We start from the raw sequence: 20,175 nt of genomic DNA, 5'->3' as shown, positions 1-20,175 counted from the left end.
GAGGACACTAAAAGCATTTTCATTCATTCAATCATTAATCAACACATTTGCCACAATTGTTTTAGTGTAGTTCAACATTGTTTGGAACTACAAACTTCAAAAAGATCAAGGTTTCATACCTCATTAGATCTAAGAGATTGGTCATAAATCGGATATCTTGTCTATGGCCACAGAGAACAAGATAAAGCTTGAGTGACCCACGCTCCAATTAAAAGGATTAAGAATTTAGGCTCCCATTATCAGCTCTCTCCTACAGACTTCAAAGAGCACATGAAGTGAGAAAGCAGCTGGCCTGGTGGTGCGACTTTTTTCTCTCTTTTGCTGCTGTTTGCGTTGAGGATGTTTACTGATCCCAGCAAGGACAAACAGGCTCATTGTTGTTTGTATGGAGGCCTGCTCAAACAGACAAGCTTGTGTAGATGATTCAGCCAGGATGTGTTTTAGTATTGTCTGTCTTTACACACTAGACGTAGCTTTGAAGACAGTGTTTCCCATCACCAGACCAGGTTAGGGTCATGGGGGTCTGAAGTGAACTCACAACCAAATACAACCAATTTGGTCAAAGTCTTATATAATCTCTTGGAATAAAGAACCACTTAAGGGTTGTTTGCATAGTCAATGGCTCATAGTTTTTTCAAAATATTCTAGATCGGTTCTTTTCTGATATTCTGCAACACTCATTTGCAGGGTTCCTTCATGTAATGTATTAGACCTTTTCCATTTCCCAATAACTGAAAATTGAGACCGGCTAAATAATAATAATAATAACAATAATAACAACAGTAATAATAATAATAATAATAATAATAATAATAATAATAATAATAATAATGATAATAATAATAGTTTAGGTTCATGCATCATGTTAGTTAAAAACTGACCACAAGGTGTCACTCACTTACATGAATACTACAGACTCTGCATTTCAGCATCGTTGGCAGCTGAACAAACATGTAATCCACACATTACTATAGAGATCTTTCTCTGACACATTCATACCACGTAAAAACATGGCATACCAAATACTAGAGTGGTCAGGTTATTAGTGTAATGTACAGATGTGTGAGTTTGTGAGACAAAGTACTTATCACCATCACAATCATCTGATATTTGGTTGAATATTTGAATGATAAATTATCGAAATAAATACAGGTCAGGCGAAAAGAATTACACAACCATTATATGATCATTTATTTCAGGATCAAATGTATATGTAATGTAATACGTAGGTAATTATAATGTGTTAGCACTTAAAAAGAATTTGACACATGACAAATATAGCCTCTTAAACATTTCATAATAAATCTTTAAATGGTAAATGACAATATCCAGTTAAAATTGACAATTAAATACGCTTAAGTAACTAAACATTATGTATAATATAACTGTACCATGGATTAAGCTTTCAGAGCTTATAACATATAATGTCAACATAATAAAAATATTGAGAATTTTTTTTTAACATGATATTTAAATAAACGAATGTCAATCTGTGATGTAGCCACAAGACATAAATCAGAGTAGAACAAGCATGTAGAAGTGGTTTTATGATCAGTGGGTGGTGGGGAGACTTCCCTTGCATCCTGCAGGGGGTTGGAAACTGACACAGTTCAAGTGTCAAAGGCCTTTTAACTAGCAAAGTCCCAAACAATGTCTTATTATTTTATTGGGCATCAATAAAGGGAGATTGATTGCACGCTCTCCAGCTTTGAAAAAGGTACTAGAATTATAAAGAATGATTAAACTGTCATTCTGTTAAAAACATATATTCACATTTGGTTCATGGCTGATGCTTTTCAGTCATAAGCAATATGAAATGTGCAATGAAAAGTCTATTATAGCCTAATTAAATTAATAATTAAATTATTGACTCATAAAACAATTACACACACAATCTGCTAGAGAAAACATACCTTAAATCATTCTTTAAAAAGGATCTGTATTGTAATGGATTTATGTGTATTTAATGTGTTTTTACAGTGATTATCGTTTTTTCTGCAAGGTTTAGGGACAATTGTTTAGTGTGTGAGTGTCCCACAATCAAAGATTTACTGTCATTAACAAAACAAAATATGCCCAACATATGGAAAATTTCAAAAATCCTCAATGTGTCATCTAGTTATATGTACAGGAAACATGCTTTTAAGATTTTCTGCTCCAATCTTATATTTTGTTCAGTTCAAACTGACTGAAAAAACACCTTTATATAGCATTGTTTGATAACTGACAGTAGGTTAGGGATATTTGGACACATTTTAGATTTAGGTCTTTGTTTTCACCCTCAATGGTCAAAAAAGAGAATATTTATTTAGTTATTTATTTTTTGGCATACTGTACACATACTTATTCAAAGGAACAAAACAAATCTAAATTCACCAACAGGTTTTACACACAGTCTTCTCCAACTGCATTATCAACCTATTCTAATATTGCAGTGATGTTTTATTTTGCGCGTTCTATATTTCATTTCTGCAGGAATAATAGTTAGGAAAATCTAGGTACAAAAAAGGTAAAAAATAAAATAAAATAAAAATGATAGATAGATAGATAGATAGATAGATAGATAGATAGATAGATAGATAGATAGATAGATAGATAGATAGATAGATAGATAGATAGATATACATACACAGATTAATAATAATCAGTAAAGAAAGAAAGAAAGAAAGAAAGAAAGAAAGAAAGAAAGAAAGAAAGAAAGAAAGAAAGAAAGAAAGAAAGAAAGAAAGAAAGAAAGAAAGAAAGAAAGAAAGAAAGAAAGAACAATAACATGTAGGTAACATTTAATAATACATTTCTTACAGTAGCAATTTTTTTTTGGAACATCTTGAAAATCATAAACATATGTACATGATTAAAAAATGTCTATTGTATGCATCATCAATGTATAAATCATGTCAGTGTTATAACCTCATGAAAAATCCAAAGCAGGCTCGACTTCCTTCCTGTTTTTTGTGGATCACGCCCACTTATTTGATGTTCCGTTTTAATCGCACTCCTTCATTACAATAATTTAACATAGGCTTTGACTTATAAAATAAATAAATAAAAAGAAAGCTAGAAAGAAAGAAATTCAGTGTCAAGACAGTTTGTTCTGATATATTAGAAATGACCTTATAAAAAAAATCACTATGCAATTACCGCCCAAAATAACAGTTTTGCAATAAAACCATAAAAAACCCTTATTTTCTCTTTTTTTAAAAAGAAATTACTTTAAAAAATGATAGACGAACCATTTCTTGGTATCTAAAACCCTTCTGTATGCGGTTGATTTATTTGATTATGTTTTATTTGGCTACAGTTAACCACAAATGATTGAATGATTGAAAATGAAATGAACAAAATTGCGTCTTCTGGAAGTAACTACAGTTTAAAAACTTTATTTTCTATTAAAAAAAAAAAAAAAGCAAAAAAGCTTAAATGAGTCACTTTAAGGAACCCAAAAACAGGTACAGTAATTCAGTCCTCTCGCACAGAGTCACGTTCACACGCCGGCGTCACGTTGGCACACCTGATTCTACCTGCGCACACTTCCTGTCCAAACGTCACTGCCTGCTGCTGCTGCTGCTGCTATGTTTTCGAAACTGCGTCGTCAACGGAATAAATCTACCTGCAGGAATCCCCCCGTGTAGTCCTTATAGCTGATGGAGGTTATATCACTTCTGTGACAGGGCAGTCTTTTCGTTAGGGAACTTTGTCTCAGCTAGAACAGGCCATTTTCCGCAAACCAGCTTCAAAGTTCTTTGTTTTATTATCCACTTCCGGAAAAGCCTTTCAGGTAAGGCGAGTTTCGGTGTTTGGTTGATCGCCGAAATGGCAAGCGTTATATTTCCTCTCCCTCACGCCAGCGACGTGTGTACCACATTTGTGTACGTCGGTTTTTTCGGTGTACATTAAAATATGTTTGAATTGGGTTTAATGACACAAAGTGACGTTTGGATCAGAGCTGGCCAAGTTACACAACGTGTTATTCTAAGGTCATTGACTCGCCCGCTGTACCTACGAAGCCATTTCTTTAACAAATTACCTTGCAACCCGAATATGCTGGTTATTTTATACCCTTGTATTTGAGTTTGCCTCATTAAAGTTTAGCCTGATGTCACTCTTGCAAACAGATTCTCAGAGCTGACTGCTAAATGATTTACAGCGCCATACTCATTTCAGGTCAATGGCTTTTAGACTTTTGGCTCTTCTCTTCCCCCCTACACGTGTACATGTCATTTAATAGTTTGTGTAAAGCTTGTGGGATTTACTAACTAATACATAGGATATAAATATTTTTGTCAAGTAAGCAACTGAGGCAATAAAGAAGGTTGACAAGTGTAATGTCTTTATTGGGAATCTACTGACTGTGGACAGGTCATTTGTTTTGACCATTTACATGCAGGTGTGGGCTGAAAAGGAGGTATTGTGATAACTATTTTATTGATGATTTCAGAAGATTTTCACATGTTGAACAGACCAGAACGATTCAAGTGGTGAAATGTGCACCAAGCATGTGTGGTGGAAGGCAGTGATGGTAACGTCCAGTAGCATGCTGGGCCTCTCTCTTTTCCTCTCTCTTTATCATGTGTGCGCTTATAAGAAATAAATTTTTTTCTGCCAGAATTATAATTATAGAAGCAGTTTGAACTGCTTTGGAGATGTTTGTTCATGTAAGGTTGTGGTGAAGTGAGTGATTCATGAGCTTCTAGTCAAATTGAGAAAAGCTTTTCAAACTGGCCACTCTCATTTGCTTTGATTTACAATTTTCTCTATAGGTGGTAGACAGCTGTTGAGTTATTAGGCTTCTCCTCCTCCCTTCAAAATTGGAAAGCTACTTGATATTGACTGATGCTCAAAACGTAGACAATATCTTTTTGTTCTTTTTCCTGCCAGGCTTGCGGGGCATAGGCATGGGCAATTCAGGGGGCAACAGCCTTGTCGGGGATGCACTCTTCCACTTTTCTGTCTATACATCAGTAATTTAAATGACTAGTAGTTTGATAATTGCACAAAATGTCCAGACATTTCACTGTAGATAGGGCATAACGAGTACACTTTTCTTTTTCTCTCATTTTTTTCTCTTTTACCAGTTCACAATTTACAATTGATTAAGTTGCATGTGGATGTTAGTACAAGCGTCTTCTTTTAGCCGAATGGCTTTGTGTAAAGTGATTGGTGGCTTTTCTTTTCATATTGTGTTATGAAGCAGCTGAAATCATTGACAAGTTTTTTTTTATACATGTCTTAATATATAAATGCCTTCGAATGGTATCATATAATGTAATTATAATATTATCGTGTAATTTCCGGGATACTTGATGGATACACAATAACAGCACACTTAAATATAGGAAAAATATACAAATCGTTTACATGGAGAATGGGCTGTTTTTATAGACCTAGATGCCATAGTCTATGTATCAATAGTCTGGAATTAGTAAAACTTGTATAAAAGTTAAGTCAGTCTTGTCTGTAAACTATCGGGTGATAAAAGATATACTCTATTAGCTAGCCTGGGGTTAATTAATGTATCATTAAATGGGGTTTATATATTAAGTTTTTTAAACCATATTCTGTGAGCACTGCCTAAGTGACATATCAAGCATCTTTAAGATGATATTTTTGCATCTATTTCTGTGCAGAAAAATTTATACAACTATAAGCCCTCCATTTAGATTTACAATGTGTTTGTGCTTTCCTGTGCTCAGATCAATGTGCAATTAGGTTCCTACTTTTACAGTACCAATATTCATGCACACCCTTATTGATTAGCATTGTTGAGTTGCTGGCTTTCACGGTTAAGCGGTGGTCATGCATGAGGGCCATTGCTTTATAAACTGTGGTTAGCACAGAGAGGTCAGTGAACTAGATCCCAATAGCTTTAGATGTTCCCAAGAGTCTTGATATTGTCTATTGACAATTCTTGGTTTCATAACTCATTAAGTGTTAAACATGCAGAAATTAAAGACAGCAGAAGTGTCTACTCTTCCCACACATTTGTTATATGATGGTCAATGTGTTATCGACAAACCCTAAATATTTATTTGCTGAAAACATACCCCTTACACTTACACTGCTTCACACTAGAGAGATAATAAAGCTTGGGTTTTCATGTCTGTGTTGGAGACGTTAACAGATTTGTTAAAACTTCCAATAATAATGAGGTTATTCGTTTAATTTGTCTTCAGCATGTCCAAATATTTTATTTATATAAAAGTTGAAAAATTGAATATGCATAGTCACTCAAAACACCAGACTGTGGCGTTTGTTCACTCGTTCTGCTGATTTCACAATGTATGAGACAATTTGTATTTCTTTTACTTACTGTGTTAGTATGTGAATTATTCAACAAAATTACTGATAAATAAACTAAATACGCAAAATGATCTTCCAGTTTCAAATACCAGTGATAGGATATGCCTATGTCATTTATAATTAGGCAAAATTCATAAAATGTAGTCAGAGTTACCCTGAGCAAAAATGTTTGACATGCATGAAAATATTTCTGTATTACCCTTGTAATAAGTGATATTTTATTTTCACAAATATGAAGAATTTTTTTTTTTTACGTTTGAGCAGAGGTGCCCAAACTTTTTTTTTTTTTTTTTTAATTGGAAGAAATCTGCCATGATTTAAGTCCATGGGCAGAAAGTAAATGTTGCATTAAATCAAACTGTATTAAGATTAAAAAAATATAATTGTGTCATGGTTCCCCTTATTTATGATTACATAAGATTTATAAACAAACAAACAAACAAATTAATAAATAAATAGAAAACATTACCCCGTAATCTGCTTGATTAATGCAGATACATTTTCAAAGTTGTCGAGTTCAGTGGAACTTGAACTTGAAAATACAATGAAACCATATACAGCGAAACCTCGATACTCACGACTTCGATAGTTTGTGACTTTTCATTTGGAACCGAGTACAGAGTAACAGAGTAACTCGCGAAAAGTCTGATCGTATGGCTCGAAAGTTCGGAGTAACATTTGAAAAACGATTTTATTATTGTATTTTTCATTTAAAGAAGTAAAAAGTCATAAAACATTTATGACAAGTAATTCGCAATTTTTGTTGTGTTTACAGTACATGTAAAATTCCCCTTAAAAAGGAACCATCAAAAGAAGAGCCAAAAACTTGCGATTTTTGGTCAGTCGTAGGGGGTCATAGAACGGAACCCCTGTGAGTATCGAGGTTGCACTGTATATATGCCATAGCAGCCAAATCAAAGGTCATCATGGGCCCTAGTTTGGGCCTCTCTGTTGTAGAGTCAAGTATAAATACAATGCTATAAATATTTATTTATTTATTTATTTTTTTTTTTTTTTAAGTAGTGCAGTAATTTTTTACATTTTGTACCTGTCTTGGAGACTCTAGTTGTCCACACTTAGTCCAGTCCTCCATGCTGAACATTTTAAACTCTTTTATATTCTTAGGTTTGTTCATGTGGATTTCCCTCTCAATGAAGACCATAGATTTTCAGTTGGTGGAGATGGTCATTGCTTTGCAAAATATTTATTTTATGTTTCTTTAGCCATTTCTGTGCTGATTTGGAAGTAGGTTTGAATTAGATTTTTTGTTTAAATCTTAATCTGTGGTTGAGTCTGAACCCCTAGTCAAAGCTAATCAGGTTTACTTAGCAGAATTTATGATGTCATTAGTCTTCATATGAACCCCTGAACCACCTTTGACTAAACAGCTCCAAGACATCAATCATTAGTTTTACTTGTGTATAGTCTAATTTGTCAATAAATAACTTGAAAATGTTTCCAAAAAATGCATTTTAGTCTTTTTTTTAACTGATCACTGACTCCATTTTAGTCTATTAAAAGATTTGTGTTAACTAATTAGGCAGTCAACTGCAGTTCACAAAGCTTTTGTAAACATCCACCTTGTACTGGATATACTACCTCTGTTGTATGTTTCAGTACACCTGACAATTACACCCGTATGTGGTTCCTCTTCAAACTATTGACGGAAATGAGGAAACGCAATTGTATAGACTGTCCTTCCCTTCACAGGAACTAAGAGGCCCAAACTTATTTCAGCATGATAATGCCCCTGTCCACAAAGTGAGCTCCATGAAGACATAGCTTGTCAAGATTGGAAGACCCTATCTGACATCAGTGCCAAAGCTAACTAATGTCACGCTAATGGCACACTCAAAAATCAAGAGAAAGGTTGGGGGAACTAAATCTGAAATGAAATGTTCAACAGGTACATAAGGGTATGATTGGTCAGGTGTCCACACATGTAGGCTATGTAGCTAAATCTAGCTAAATACATCATATTGCTATTTTTCTTATGTGACATCATTTTAAGTATAGAGCTAGATAAGTTGGCTCATTAAGAGTGATTTTTGCTAATAAGGTCTACCGTCTTAGTTGCTTTTTTAAACTTGATTTAGAAGGTGTCTACGTCTATTAGAAATCAATCAGTCTTTGTATAGCTTACTTGTGTTCAAATGAATACTATTGCATAAAAGAAAAAAACACTTGCGTTGTAATGGAAAGAGCAGGTTCACTGTTGTCTGTTACCTTGTTAAAAAAAAAAGCTGGATTTGTCATTCAGTAACAACATGCTTTCTGGTCACTGACCTTTTGACAAAAAAAGAACATTGTATAGTTACCACCACAGTTGTCATATTGAAGTGCTGTTTTAATAGCCATTAAATGTATATTGAAATCCGACTAATTTATGATCAGCCTGTCTACCTGTGTTTGTTTAAGATTGGGGTTTGTGCTGTGACTTTGAACAATGTGAAAGGGCAATTAGCATCATTTTGACTCTTGTTTTAGTGTCAATGTATGCAAATACTACACTAAATGTAGAGAGGTGGATTGGGTTGTGCCCAAAAGTAATGCTTGCCCATTGGCCAGTCTTGTTGATCTTTCATTGCTGCCTCTTGGAATTCTCTTCCTACACTTATGAGATATCAGCACATGAACTCCCCCTCCTCCTGAAATATATATACACACACACACACACACACACACACACACACACACACACACACACCTCTGCTCCTCCTCCCGTCTGTATGGCGAGACACTAAACACCACTCTCCACTCGACTTCAGTCCAGCTGCTTACACTGTTCTCTCTAGAGACATGGTTTTGTGTACACACAGGTTTTAGTTTCAGTCGGCTCAGGAGAGGCACTGTAGCTGAATTTGAATGCTTCTTTTGCTTGGAATGATTACTAGGAGTCTGTCATCTTTTGCAGTGAGGTGGGTGAAAACCTAAACAGCATTTACTACCTCAAATGCATAGAGGAAGTCATTTGTTTGTTTACAGTGGAATGAAGGGGCTAAATGGGATTTGTCATGTTGTGTTTCTGGTGCAGTCTGGGTGTGTGTTTTTGACTGTGATTTCTTTTTTTGTGTAGAATTATGAAATACAGCCTTCAGAAACTAGCATGTGAACTGTGGCATTCAATCAAGCTGTGAATACTGAGGAAACTTATGCTGAGGATACAGCTGTCCTTCTTTTTCTGAAGATTGTTGCTGTTAAGTGGATTTGTGTTATTTCCTGTGCAGTCAGGCGGGAGCCAAAAATGAACCTCAACTAGCCACACTTTTCCTTTGTTCTCTTGTTCCCCAGAAATGTAAGATGAGGAGACAAAGCGGGCAGACAGCTCTCCCTTCTCTGGACTAAACCCTTGTCTCGACAAGTTTTTCTCCTGACAAGGCCCAGATAGAGAGTGAAGATTTGAAGACACGTCTCCAATCTAGAGCGAGTAGAGCTCACAGGGCCATGGCAGAACATATGGACCTAGCATCGCCGTGTAGCCTAACCTGGTCGCGGGTGTGCAAAGAGTGTGGACAGTGTCATGACAGCCAAGATAACCACATTTACGAGTACCAGGATGAGGTGGATGATGAGCTCGTGTGTCACATATGTCTACAGCCACTGCTCCAGCCAGTGGACACACCATGTGGACACACATACTGCCTACAGTGTCTGAGCAGCTTCTTGCGTGAACAAGACTTTTGCCCCGTGGACCGACAGCGAGTGGCATTGCAACAGTGCCGGTCTGCCAGCCTGCTGGTGCGCAACCTGCTCGATAAGCTCACCGTGCAGTGTCCTTTCCACAGTGAGTGCCAGCATAGCATGCAGCGCTGTGAGCTACAGCCCCATCTGCACAACAGGTCAGTGTATGATGTACACACTGCACAATATTGTACAAATATCTGTGTGATTTATATCAACATGTTAATTAACTTTTCAACTGCAGTTGAAAATGTTGTACTGATTTATTACATTCCGTTTTTGCTCAGGAACATATGTATGTAGATTGTTATTGGCACACATACTTGCTATTGTACTTCAAGCAAAATATTTTTCCACATGTGGATACTGCATGCTTGTGTTCAATGTATTTTGACATTAAGGATTATTTCCTTCATTTTACCCTTTCCTTTATGAAATAAGTCCTGCTTCAGTCAATTTGTATTTGTTCAAATTCCTGTAAATGATCATGACAGCTCATATTACTGATCATTTGTTGATTCATTTTTAGTAAGCACTTTATCCTTGTTAGGGTTGTGGTGAATCTGGAGATTATCCTGAGAACATTGAGCATATCAGGACTTTTGATATCAGTCATTAGCTAAAATGTTCTTTTACAAGCTTTTAAACCTTTCACTATCTAAAGTACTACTTAAATAGATTGAGTGAAGGCACCTATATGATCACAAAATGTGTTATGCTATGTAAATTTATAGGCAGTGCTAGCTTAGTGATATCTTTTTACTAAGCATAAGGTCTCAATTCATTCATTTTATGTCTATCCATTTATTCAAAATTCTATCCATCTGTGAAAAAAATCTTCTGTTCTGGTCAAGGTTATGGTCAATTTCAAGCTTATACATAAAGAGAAATTTAGAATGGCCAATTCACATACCAAACATTGGGAGCACATGCAAAACTCCACATAGCCAGTAACCTTAGCTTAGACCTCAGTCTTAAAAAACAAGAAATGTATAATGCATTTGTTTAAAGTTATGAATATATAAACAATAGAAACATTTCCAGCAAAAGTTTTCAAACTACCTTTAAAACAATGCCACTGTGCAGCTGAACACAAATTGAAAACAAAATGCTCTCTTTGACATACAAGAGTTTGCAGATACCCAAAACCAGTTACTGTAGAACAGGATACACTAATACTATCCATCCCACACATTCTTTTGGAGTCACAATCAGGGATTACATTCTCAGATTTTTGGCTCTTTGTAACACTCAGTAAGTTTTTTTTTTTTTTTTTTTTTTGCCACATGAGGCTTCAGGGCAGGGGTCTTTATGCTTCTTGGTTTCTCTGTAACATTTCAAGAGTTATTAATTCATTTATTTGGTCGATGATAAACTGGAATGTCGTAAATGTCTATAGCCATTGCCCCAGGCTGTGGACATGTCATGTGGACACATAGACACTGCCTGCAGTTCTTTTTTTCTTGAACATGATTTTTTTTTGTATGATAAAATTTGAATGAAAACTGAGGTGCTAGCAAAGGCAAAGCTACTTACAATGACTAGTACAAATATCAAATTCAATTGTAAGAATGGTGTCGTTCTTTAAATAATAAACATTTTTAGTTGAATTGTTGTGAAATATTTTTAATTTGCTTGTACTTTAAAAAGATAATTGCATTAATTTCATTTTCAGTCAAAAGATTTGCGTTTCTTTATCTATTTGCTGAAATGGACATTAAAAGAAGCAATACAGATGATAACCTCAGAGAAGTTTACAAGATATTATTTTGGGACATGAGATACTCCTCTTTCCAAGCAAATCCTTGTTTTCCTGGTCAGCATTTTAGTTAAATATCTCAAAAGATAAATGGCCTAAGGTGGGCGCTTCTACTTGCTGCTAGGGCAGAAGTGGATCTGATTGGCAATCAACTATTACTCTATTTAGAACCAGGGTAAAAAACAGTTGTCCTGTATGACCACATGCCATGAATGCAACAGAATGGTTTACATTTGCAGTATTCTTCCCTGAAAAATTGATGAAATCATGCTCTGGCATCTCCGGAATGTAGCTTATCTCAGTATGGTGTGTACAAAATAAAACAGCTATGGAAAATATGAGAGATTTCTTTATGTGACTTTCAAATAACTTTCATTAGTGAACCACAGGTTCAATCATAATAAAATATAAAATGGTCAGGCAGATGTGGTGTTTATTTGATGCAACTATTTTAAAAATCACCTTATATCAAACATTTGAACTAAACAAGACATAATTTGTTTTGTGTGAGCTCACATGCACTATTTGGCATATCACTTGAGCTCCCAGCATTTGCCTGGCCTCCTAATGATCATCTGATTTGTGATGTAAAGCTGAGTTTTAAAGGTTGTTTGGAGGGTAAATTATGTGGGTTGGGAAGGTTCAGTGTAAACACACAGTGAGTAGGGAGTGTTTAGGAAGGCGGAGGAGGAAATGGAGGAGGAGGACATATACTCGGTCAGACCTGATCCTGATCTAGTTTGACCTGTCAATTTAGTGGAGTGGAATAGCCATTCATTTTCTTATTGCTTTCACTCTCTTACTATTGCCAGAGAAGCCCAGGTTTTCCTCTTTAATCAACCACCAGAAAAAACAAGGCATGTTAAGACAAACACTGACATGTGCTTGCAGGTTATCATGCAGCACATATAAGCAGTGAAATAATTTATTGCACAATTATTTCACCACTCCTGTTTGACAGTTGTATTTAAGGACAAACAGGATTATTGTTTATTTTTAGTTACCGCTACTGCCTTAATAAATGTTTTGTAGGTTAATTACTTGCATACCACTGAGTAATGAACCGTGCTTGCTAATGAAGCATGCTTGATTTTCCTTTCCACTAATTCCACTGTCTGGATTTCTGTGCTCTGTGTTCTGTCTTACACTGTTTCTCTGTCCTCCTTATCTGTTTTCTGATTTTGTTGGTTCTCCTTCACTTCCTCCTTTCCAGATGTCCTGCATTCAGGCGGCTCAGGGAAGAGTCTGAGAAGAGGAAGAGACCTGCCTGGAGTGAGTTTAAGGGAAGCAAGCCCGAGGAAGAATCTGATGCCAAATCCAACCCTACACCTCCACGTACAAATATTTCTCGTGGACCCCCAGAGCCTGGCATGGTCAATCCTGCCTTTGAGGAGGCAGAGGATGGTAAAGCCACATTGTTATTTTCAAAACCAAAACTCAGATATGAGCAACTGGTCTTTCATATGTTTAACAAAATCTTGTAGATTAAGAATCTTGGTGAATAGTTTTGCATAATCTAAAGCTCTTATTACCAGTTTTTAGATTAAATGATGTGTGACAGAAAATACAGAAGATAGTATAGGTGGATATTGTTGATTTTTCCGAGAATCAATGTGTTTAAGTAACACCTTGTCAGTTTGTGTCTGTTAAGAGATAGAAGTGTGAAGGTCCCACAGAAGTCAGTGAAAAGAGGAGGAAATGGATTTGCAGCTGTGTTGACTCTTGGTTAGAAAACAAAACAGGTGGTGTTCCTTGTATGGGAGGAAACTTGGGATTACTGGGAACTCTAAGTGATATCATACTGCTGAAGCACTCATCACATAATCACAGTCTGCTGTCTGAGAACATGTCTACACCATGTCATTCACTGTATTATTCACCTCTGCTAAGAGTCATGGATACACAAAAACATACAATAGAATCACCTGGCAACTGAATTATCATTTTAGACATAACTTTTGTCACCATTGTGTATTTTGTAAGTGAGTCATTCTTCTGACTGATTATACGAATTATATATCTATAATAACCTAAATTGCCCTTGGTGTCATGCAGCCAAACTTCTGAGTGATAAATTCATTTTGTACAATAGATATGTGAATACGTGTCGAGGTGTTGTTTTAAAAGTGTAAAAATGTTTACATGATTGCATCTTTCTTAGGAGCTCCCCTCAGGTCCAGTCTCGTTGCAGAAGCAAATATTATCGAGCTGTTTCGTGAGGATCCAGGGGAAGTTTTAGGTTTACGCATAGTCGGAGGGAAGGACACACCCTTGGGGAATATTGTCATTCAGGAGATTGTGCGTGACTCTGTGGCTGCCCGTAATGCCAAACTCGCCCCAGGGGATCACATTTTAGAGGTAAGACACATCAGATTTCATTGCATGTCTCTTTTGGAGAGATCAGGTTCAGCTCCCTGGAGGACTTTTCTGTGCCATAACAATGTCAATTCTTTACTTACTTGTTGCCAAAGTGCACTCCCAGTGTACACAGTGCGTTTGCATTCTAGCCAGGTGCCTGGAAAAAAGTTCTGTAGTTGGCAATGGATTTGCCATGCAAGCAGTGGCCTCAAACAGTTTTTAACATGACTGTCCTAATGCACAGTAGCTACTAGCAAGACTAAAGAATGTATATAAAGTTAAATTACTCATTCCCCTCTGTTCAGTATGTATGGATGAAGTAAGTGGTTCACACTCAGATGAAGTTGTGGGTCAAAACTGCTGTTAATCTGTTAAAATAACGGGATCGATCTCTGATATTAGGCCAAAAAATGTTTTTCTATACTACTTTAAAAAAAAAAGCTTTCTGTTTAGAGGTTAATGTTCATGGTTGTTAATCGAAGGTTTGTTGCACAATGACTCATTAACTGTTTTGGCTTAGTTTTAACATTGATTGGTTACACTGGTAATTATTAAATATTAAAGTGGACTGAGACATAATTAAGGTGGTGAATAGTTTTTTTTTTTTTTTTGCCTACATACAAGTTTAGAAATGTAATGATTGTGTATGATACATCATGTTCAAGTGCACAAAGGTTAAAACTTTGAACTTAGTAATGTTTTTGTTTGGTTAATTTTTGCTGCTTTGCCCAGTAAAATGTAATTTACTTGGGTTAATTATTTATCTAAAATTTAGCTTTTCTTTCCACAATGCAGATGTCGGCTTGGATTTTATGCCTCTGACAGTAATGTAATGCAGTGCCATAGAAAACCAAACCAACATGACTAGCCTTTCATACAGTCAGGCTGTTCCAGGCAGAATGAGTGATTGCTTTTTGCTTATCCTGGCACCCTTTTATTCCAATCAGATATTTTTTGTAAATCCGAACAAATGCCTCTTTGCTTCATCAGGCTTCCTGAAAATCAGTGCTAACCCAAAAACCTAAAAAGATTTATAATTTTTTTAAAGAGTACCTCCTCACACATGCTTATCAGTGAGTCCTTGTTTAAGCAGCATTTTTCATATATATATATATATATATATATATATATATATATATATATATATATATATATATATATATATATATATATAAAATTGTTTTCAGATTAGGAGAGGTTTCTGTGGAATAACTCACTGGATGTTCAGGTCACTTTCCAAAAAGAAATATTCCCACAGAGTCCATCATATTGAAAAACTGTTTTCAATTGGAGCAAATGCATGTTAATGCAGTGGTAATGAAGTAGTATTTTGTGTCTGTTTTTTCTGAAATTAGAATATGTTGTTAATGCAAAAAGGTTTTTGTATTATAACCTCAAACAGTATTGTCTTTGTTCCTTCCTGGGGCTGGTCTGCTGTGTAAAGGTACCTTTAATTAATCACGTTGTTATGATTTTGTGTTTGCAGGCAAATGACGTGAGCCTTGCTTCTGTCCCACATGCTCAGGCCATCACTGTGCTGCAGCGGCCATGCTCTGTTCTTAGGCTTACAGTTATGCAAGAAAAGGGCTTCAAGACAAGGCCTGAGCTTCACATGCAGCCTTCTACGGCTTCTATAATTCAACCGCCACAGAACCCAGGCACGGTGATTCAGGTGACTCTAGTGAAACGAGAGCGCTCCGAGCCACTTGGCATCAAGCTTATCCGCAAGTCAGATGAACTGGGCGTCTTCATCCTAGACCTGTTGCCTGGAGGTTTGGCTGCCAAGGATGGCAAACTGCGCAACAATGACAAAGTGCTGGCCATCAACGGACATGATTTGAGGCATGGTACACCAGAGAGCGCTGCACAGATCATCCAGGTATTTTGAAAAAGCTATGCCCTATGGCCCGAATGAAATGTTTTCAATTAGCTTCTGCCCTGTACAATTTATTGTGTATTTTGCAAATGTGTATACATTTTTATCTAAATTTGCAGAGAAAATTAACCACAATACTGTTGGTTTATACTTTTTTGACCAATTTACTGACTTGAATTGTTATTGTCTTTACATTGTATGGTAATAAAACCATATAATGTCTGCTAATTATGTTTTACGGAATTTATGGAATTAAGATTAAGTATTTGTCCATTCACTTTTAATTAGTATGAAATCCCACAAAACTTGAAATATGTTAACTTACTGGTTGAAAAGAATAAAAATTTTAAATACAGTAATGTTCTAAAATAGTATGGAGAAATAGCTAAGCTTTTTTTTTGTTTGTTTTTTTTAGCTTATTTGTTTAAAAACTTGCAAATTTGTTCATCATTGATTGATAGTACATTACATAATTTGGGTGTTTCGATTTAGCTAAAAATGTCATCCTGTTTTTGGTTGATATTCGTGATCAGGCAAGTGAGGTACGAGTTAATTTTGTGGTGATGAGACCGCCTGAGTCCACTGAAGAGGGAAGTGAACAGCAGAACAGAGGAGCTAGGAGAGGTGTGGAAAACCAGTATTTCAGACGACGCTCTACATTCATGAAGGTACATTTTTATTAGTTAAGTGTTGATTGGGTGTTATTGAGTCATCTGCTGCCTTTTCATTATAAACCCAAACTGATATTGAAAATATGTGCAGTAAATTATGCCAGTGTGTCTGTGAAAAAAACAGGACCTAAAAAAATTATTAGTAGTAATTAATTAAAAAGTTTATTTTGTAATGTGTTAGGTGTTAGGTGTTCAGTGTTAGGGACTGGATCATCTCTGAACTTTTTGTCTCTGTGGAAAGCATGTGGCTTTGTGTGTATGTTTCTCATCTCTCTCCATTAAAGCTTTCTTCACACTGCCTTCTGTCACACCTTGCTTCCGTGTCACTTCCTCACTGGCTTTGGAGGTGAAAGCTTGAAGCAGCAGATGCAGGCTGGTGAGGGTGAGATTAAAGCAGCTAGTCTCTATCTTTGGACTGTGCTCATGATCAAAAGGCCTAGGGTGCTGCTTTCTCTCTCCTTTTCTGCTGGTTAGTTTGTGGCTGGGGATCAAAGCTGGTGGCAGTTAGCTTTCACCTGCAGAGTTGAAGCCTTTACTCTTGTTGGGAGGGAGGGCCCCCTGCTGGGGAGGAAAAGGCCCCCACACCCCCTCTGGAGTTCCCCAGACACTGGGAGAAGATAGTAGAAGCTGTGGCTTTTGCCACTAGTCATGAGTTATGATGGCAGTGTGTCAGGCCCTTCACATTATCACTTCTCTCCATTTCTTGCAGTATCTTGAACAGAGGAGTGTTTGTTTTTACAAATGTTTTCACCACAGGACTCAGACACGTCTCTTGAGATAGCACTTTTTCACTTAAAGAATTAAAAAGCAGCTATGCTCTAAAGACTGCACTGATTTTATTTTTTTTTTTTGATGATGCAGGATGGGGTTTGGGTTAAATGAAAACAATATTGTAAAAATGTCTTTATAGTAATGAAAAGCCATTGTTGAGGAACACAGTGTATGTATGTTTTGCATGTGATTAGGATCCTCCTGGTGGATTCTCCAGTCAGGAAAAAACAGTGAGTTTGAAGAAGGAGCCAAAACATTCACTGGGTATCACAATTGCTGGTGGGAGAGACAGCCGCAGTCATCTCCCTGTGTACATTACCAGCGTGCAGCCAGTCGGCTGCCTGCACAGAGACGGTACCATCAAACCAGGTTTGGAATTTACTGTATTACTGTCTACATGCACACTGATTTTATCATCAGTATACACTACAATCTAATCAAATAAACTTGTTTGCATTTTAGTCCATTATTCAGTTTATTCAGCAAATATACGTCACCTAGCCAAACTGTTTTATTTATTTATTTATTTATTTATTTATTTATTTATTTATTTACATGTTTAAGGAAGTAGCGGAGCATAATGTTTGGCTAGGTGATGTATATTTGCTTACACTACACATACACTACATTTACAGTACACAACCACCTCACTACTGGAAATTGTAATCAAACAAATAGTTCTAATCCTTTTGGCAATGTTACTCATAGACATTAAGTGATGCATACAGACCAGAAGTTTTCTCCTTTATTGTATTTATATTTGTAAATTCGTAATTATATTGCTTACAAATCAGATTATTTTGTCAACACACCTTTATAGCTCAAACACTTATTGGTTTCTTTATCAGTATGTGTTTCCTGATGTTTCCCCAGGTGATGTGTTGCTAAGCATCAATTCCGTTGACCTGACCCAGCTGACTTACAATGAAGCAGTGTCTGTGCTGAAGACACAGACAGCCCAGAGCTCAGTGACACTACGCGTCATCCGCACCATTACAAAAGAGGAAGAGGAGGACGCAGAGGCAGCAAATCAAGAGGAAATGGACACAGTAGAGAACCCCAGAGAGGATGACATCAATTGGTCCCCTCTGTGGACTCGCTGGCTGGGTCTGCCCAGGTGATTATTGGAAATTGTTTAGTGTGTATATGTAAAGGATTTCTGCCTTATTTTAAATTGTCTTTTGTAATATAGATTGTACTGTTTGCCGTGCGTTCCTGACTTGCCACTAGACAAAATGAACAAAATAAAAACCAAAAAAAATGTTATAAAAAATGTTAAAATATATATATATATTTTTTTTTATAAAAAAATCAGTTTACTGTTTAGAACACTTTGTCAGAGTCTCTTTTTATGCAGTTCTGTGAACATGTTCATTCTAATGAGGTATAATTGGGTTTTTTTTGTTTTATTATTTTATTCACAAGCCACATGCACTGGTGTCGTGACATTGTGTTGTTAAAAACCAACAATGAGAGCTGGGGCTTTAGCATTGTGGGAGGATATGAAGAAAGTCGAGGTCAACAGCCCTTCTTCATAAAGACCATAGTGCCTGGAACTCCTGCCCACTTTGATGGCCGTCTCAAGTATGTATTTTATTTATTTATTTTTTTCTCCATGAATTAAGATCAATTTAAGAGCTATTACACAGTTCTAGTTTAATAAGGCAAAAATATTGGTCAAATAACAATGTTTTCAAAATTATACCCTAAGTTCCTTCAGCCACTGCTACTCTGTTTAGGAAGTAGTAGGTTTTCTTTAATATATTTTAAATACTCAGGCTAACAGATATTTCATTCTTTTAAATATTTCTAGATAATCGATTGTGACAATTATGTTGCTCTTGACTGCAGGTGTGGTGATGAAATTGTGGCTGTGAATGGAGCTACTACAGTGGGCATGAACAACTCGTCCCTGATTCCTATGCTGAAACTTCAGAGGAATAAAGTCACACTTACTGTAGTATCCTGGCCTGGCAGCATCGTATAACATCTGACTGTTCTTTCTGGTTTCTGATATGAGTTTTTGAAACTGGTTTTGGTGCTTTGAAATTCAATGCAAATAGATCAAATTTAATCAAGCAATATCTGGAGATGTTTACTCCCCCTTCCTTGTAGAAGTGTTCTTATTAGAGACATGATACAATACTCTTAAGCACATACAAACTGGAATCTGCACCATCAGTTAATAATTCAAGATGATCACCAAGCATGGGTCAGTTTTATTGAACATTTATTTTTTTTGAGTGACAACAAAGTGCTAACCTGTGTGTGTTTTGCGATGGGGTACATGCACTAGTGCTGTACTACTTTCTGACTTGGTGAATTTTAATAACAAAAAATGCTTAATAGTGACCATTGCAAAGTCTTTTAAAAAGTCTTTTTATGGCTGTAATTACATGTTCATTATTTTCATGCTATTGTCTTTTAGCATTTTTGTGACCATATCTGGTCTGGTAGCTGTTGCCTGTTTTTGACTATAAAACTAAGTCATGGCTATTATGTTTCATTCATTTCATGTATTTCTATTCGACTTGTGTATGTATAGAAACCACCTGCCTTAACTGCTAAAATACCAAAAATGCCATGTTCATTTATTTCTCTCTTTGTTTCTTTCTTTGTTTTCTTTTTTCCTTCAGCAATAGAAAGAGCTATAACCAACCAATATAATAAAGGGTTCTGATTTATTTTATGCTATATTTTTGTAATAATGGTAATTTTACAACACACACACACACACACACACACACACATCCTTTACA

General features: G+C 36.1%; 1 protein-coding gene across 4 annotated transcripts; it reads left to right on the top strand.

Annotated features, from left to right (window-relative positions):
- Nucleotides 1-3,517: 3,517 nt before the first annotated feature.
- On the top strand, nucleotides 3,518-20,110 carry lnx2b (ligand of numb-protein X 2b). Of its 4 annotated transcripts, none has more exons than XM_046849888.1 (10): nucleotides 3,518-3,778; nucleotides 9,592-10,139; nucleotides 12,954-13,144; nucleotides 13,902-14,098; nucleotides 15,585-15,977; nucleotides 16,508-16,642; nucleotides 17,611-17,785; nucleotides 18,290-18,533; nucleotides 18,842-19,000; nucleotides 19,268-20,110. In XM_046849888.1, exons 2-10 carry the CDS (start codon nucleotides 9,745-9,747, stop codon nucleotides 19,401-19,403), a joined length of 2,025 nt encoding a protein of 674 aa, XP_046705844.1. In that variant the 5' UTR covers nucleotides 3,518-3,778; nucleotides 9,592-9,744; the 3' UTR covers nucleotides 19,404-20,110. The 4 variants fall into 4 exon arrangements, with proteins under 4 accessions (XP_046705844.1, XP_046705847.1, XP_046705848.1 ...); XM_046849891.1 differs by having other exon boundaries at nucleotides 9,377-10,139; XM_046849892.1 differs by lacking the exon at nucleotides 3,518-3,778 and adding an exon at nucleotides 8,964-9,218.
- Nucleotides 20,111-20,175: the final 65 nt, after the last annotated feature.

This window comes from Silurus meridionalis, chromosome 5 (assembly GCF_014805685.1).
Source record: "Silurus meridionalis isolate SWU-2019-XX chromosome 5, ASM1480568v1, whole genome shotgun sequence".
NCBI lineage: Eukaryota > Metazoa > Chordata > Actinopteri > Siluriformes > Siluridae > Silurus > Silurus meridionalis.
This window is presented reverse-complemented; position numbering and strand designations above follow the sequence as displayed.

Excerpts from the sequence above, each read along its gene's own strand:
- lnx2b (XM_046849888.1), top strand. The coding sequence starts at position 9,745 with ATGGCAGAACATATGGACCTAGCATCGCCGTGTAGCCTAACCTGGTCG. Across the intron at positions 10,140-12,953 it reads CAGCCCCATCTGCACAACAG|ATGTCCTGCATTCAGGCGGC; the intron begins GTCAGTGTATGA and ends CCTCCTTTCCAG. Across the intron at positions 19,001-19,267 it reads CACTTTGATGGCCGTCTCAA|GTGTGGTGATGAAATTGTGG; the intron begins GTATGTATTTTA and ends TCTTGACTGCAG.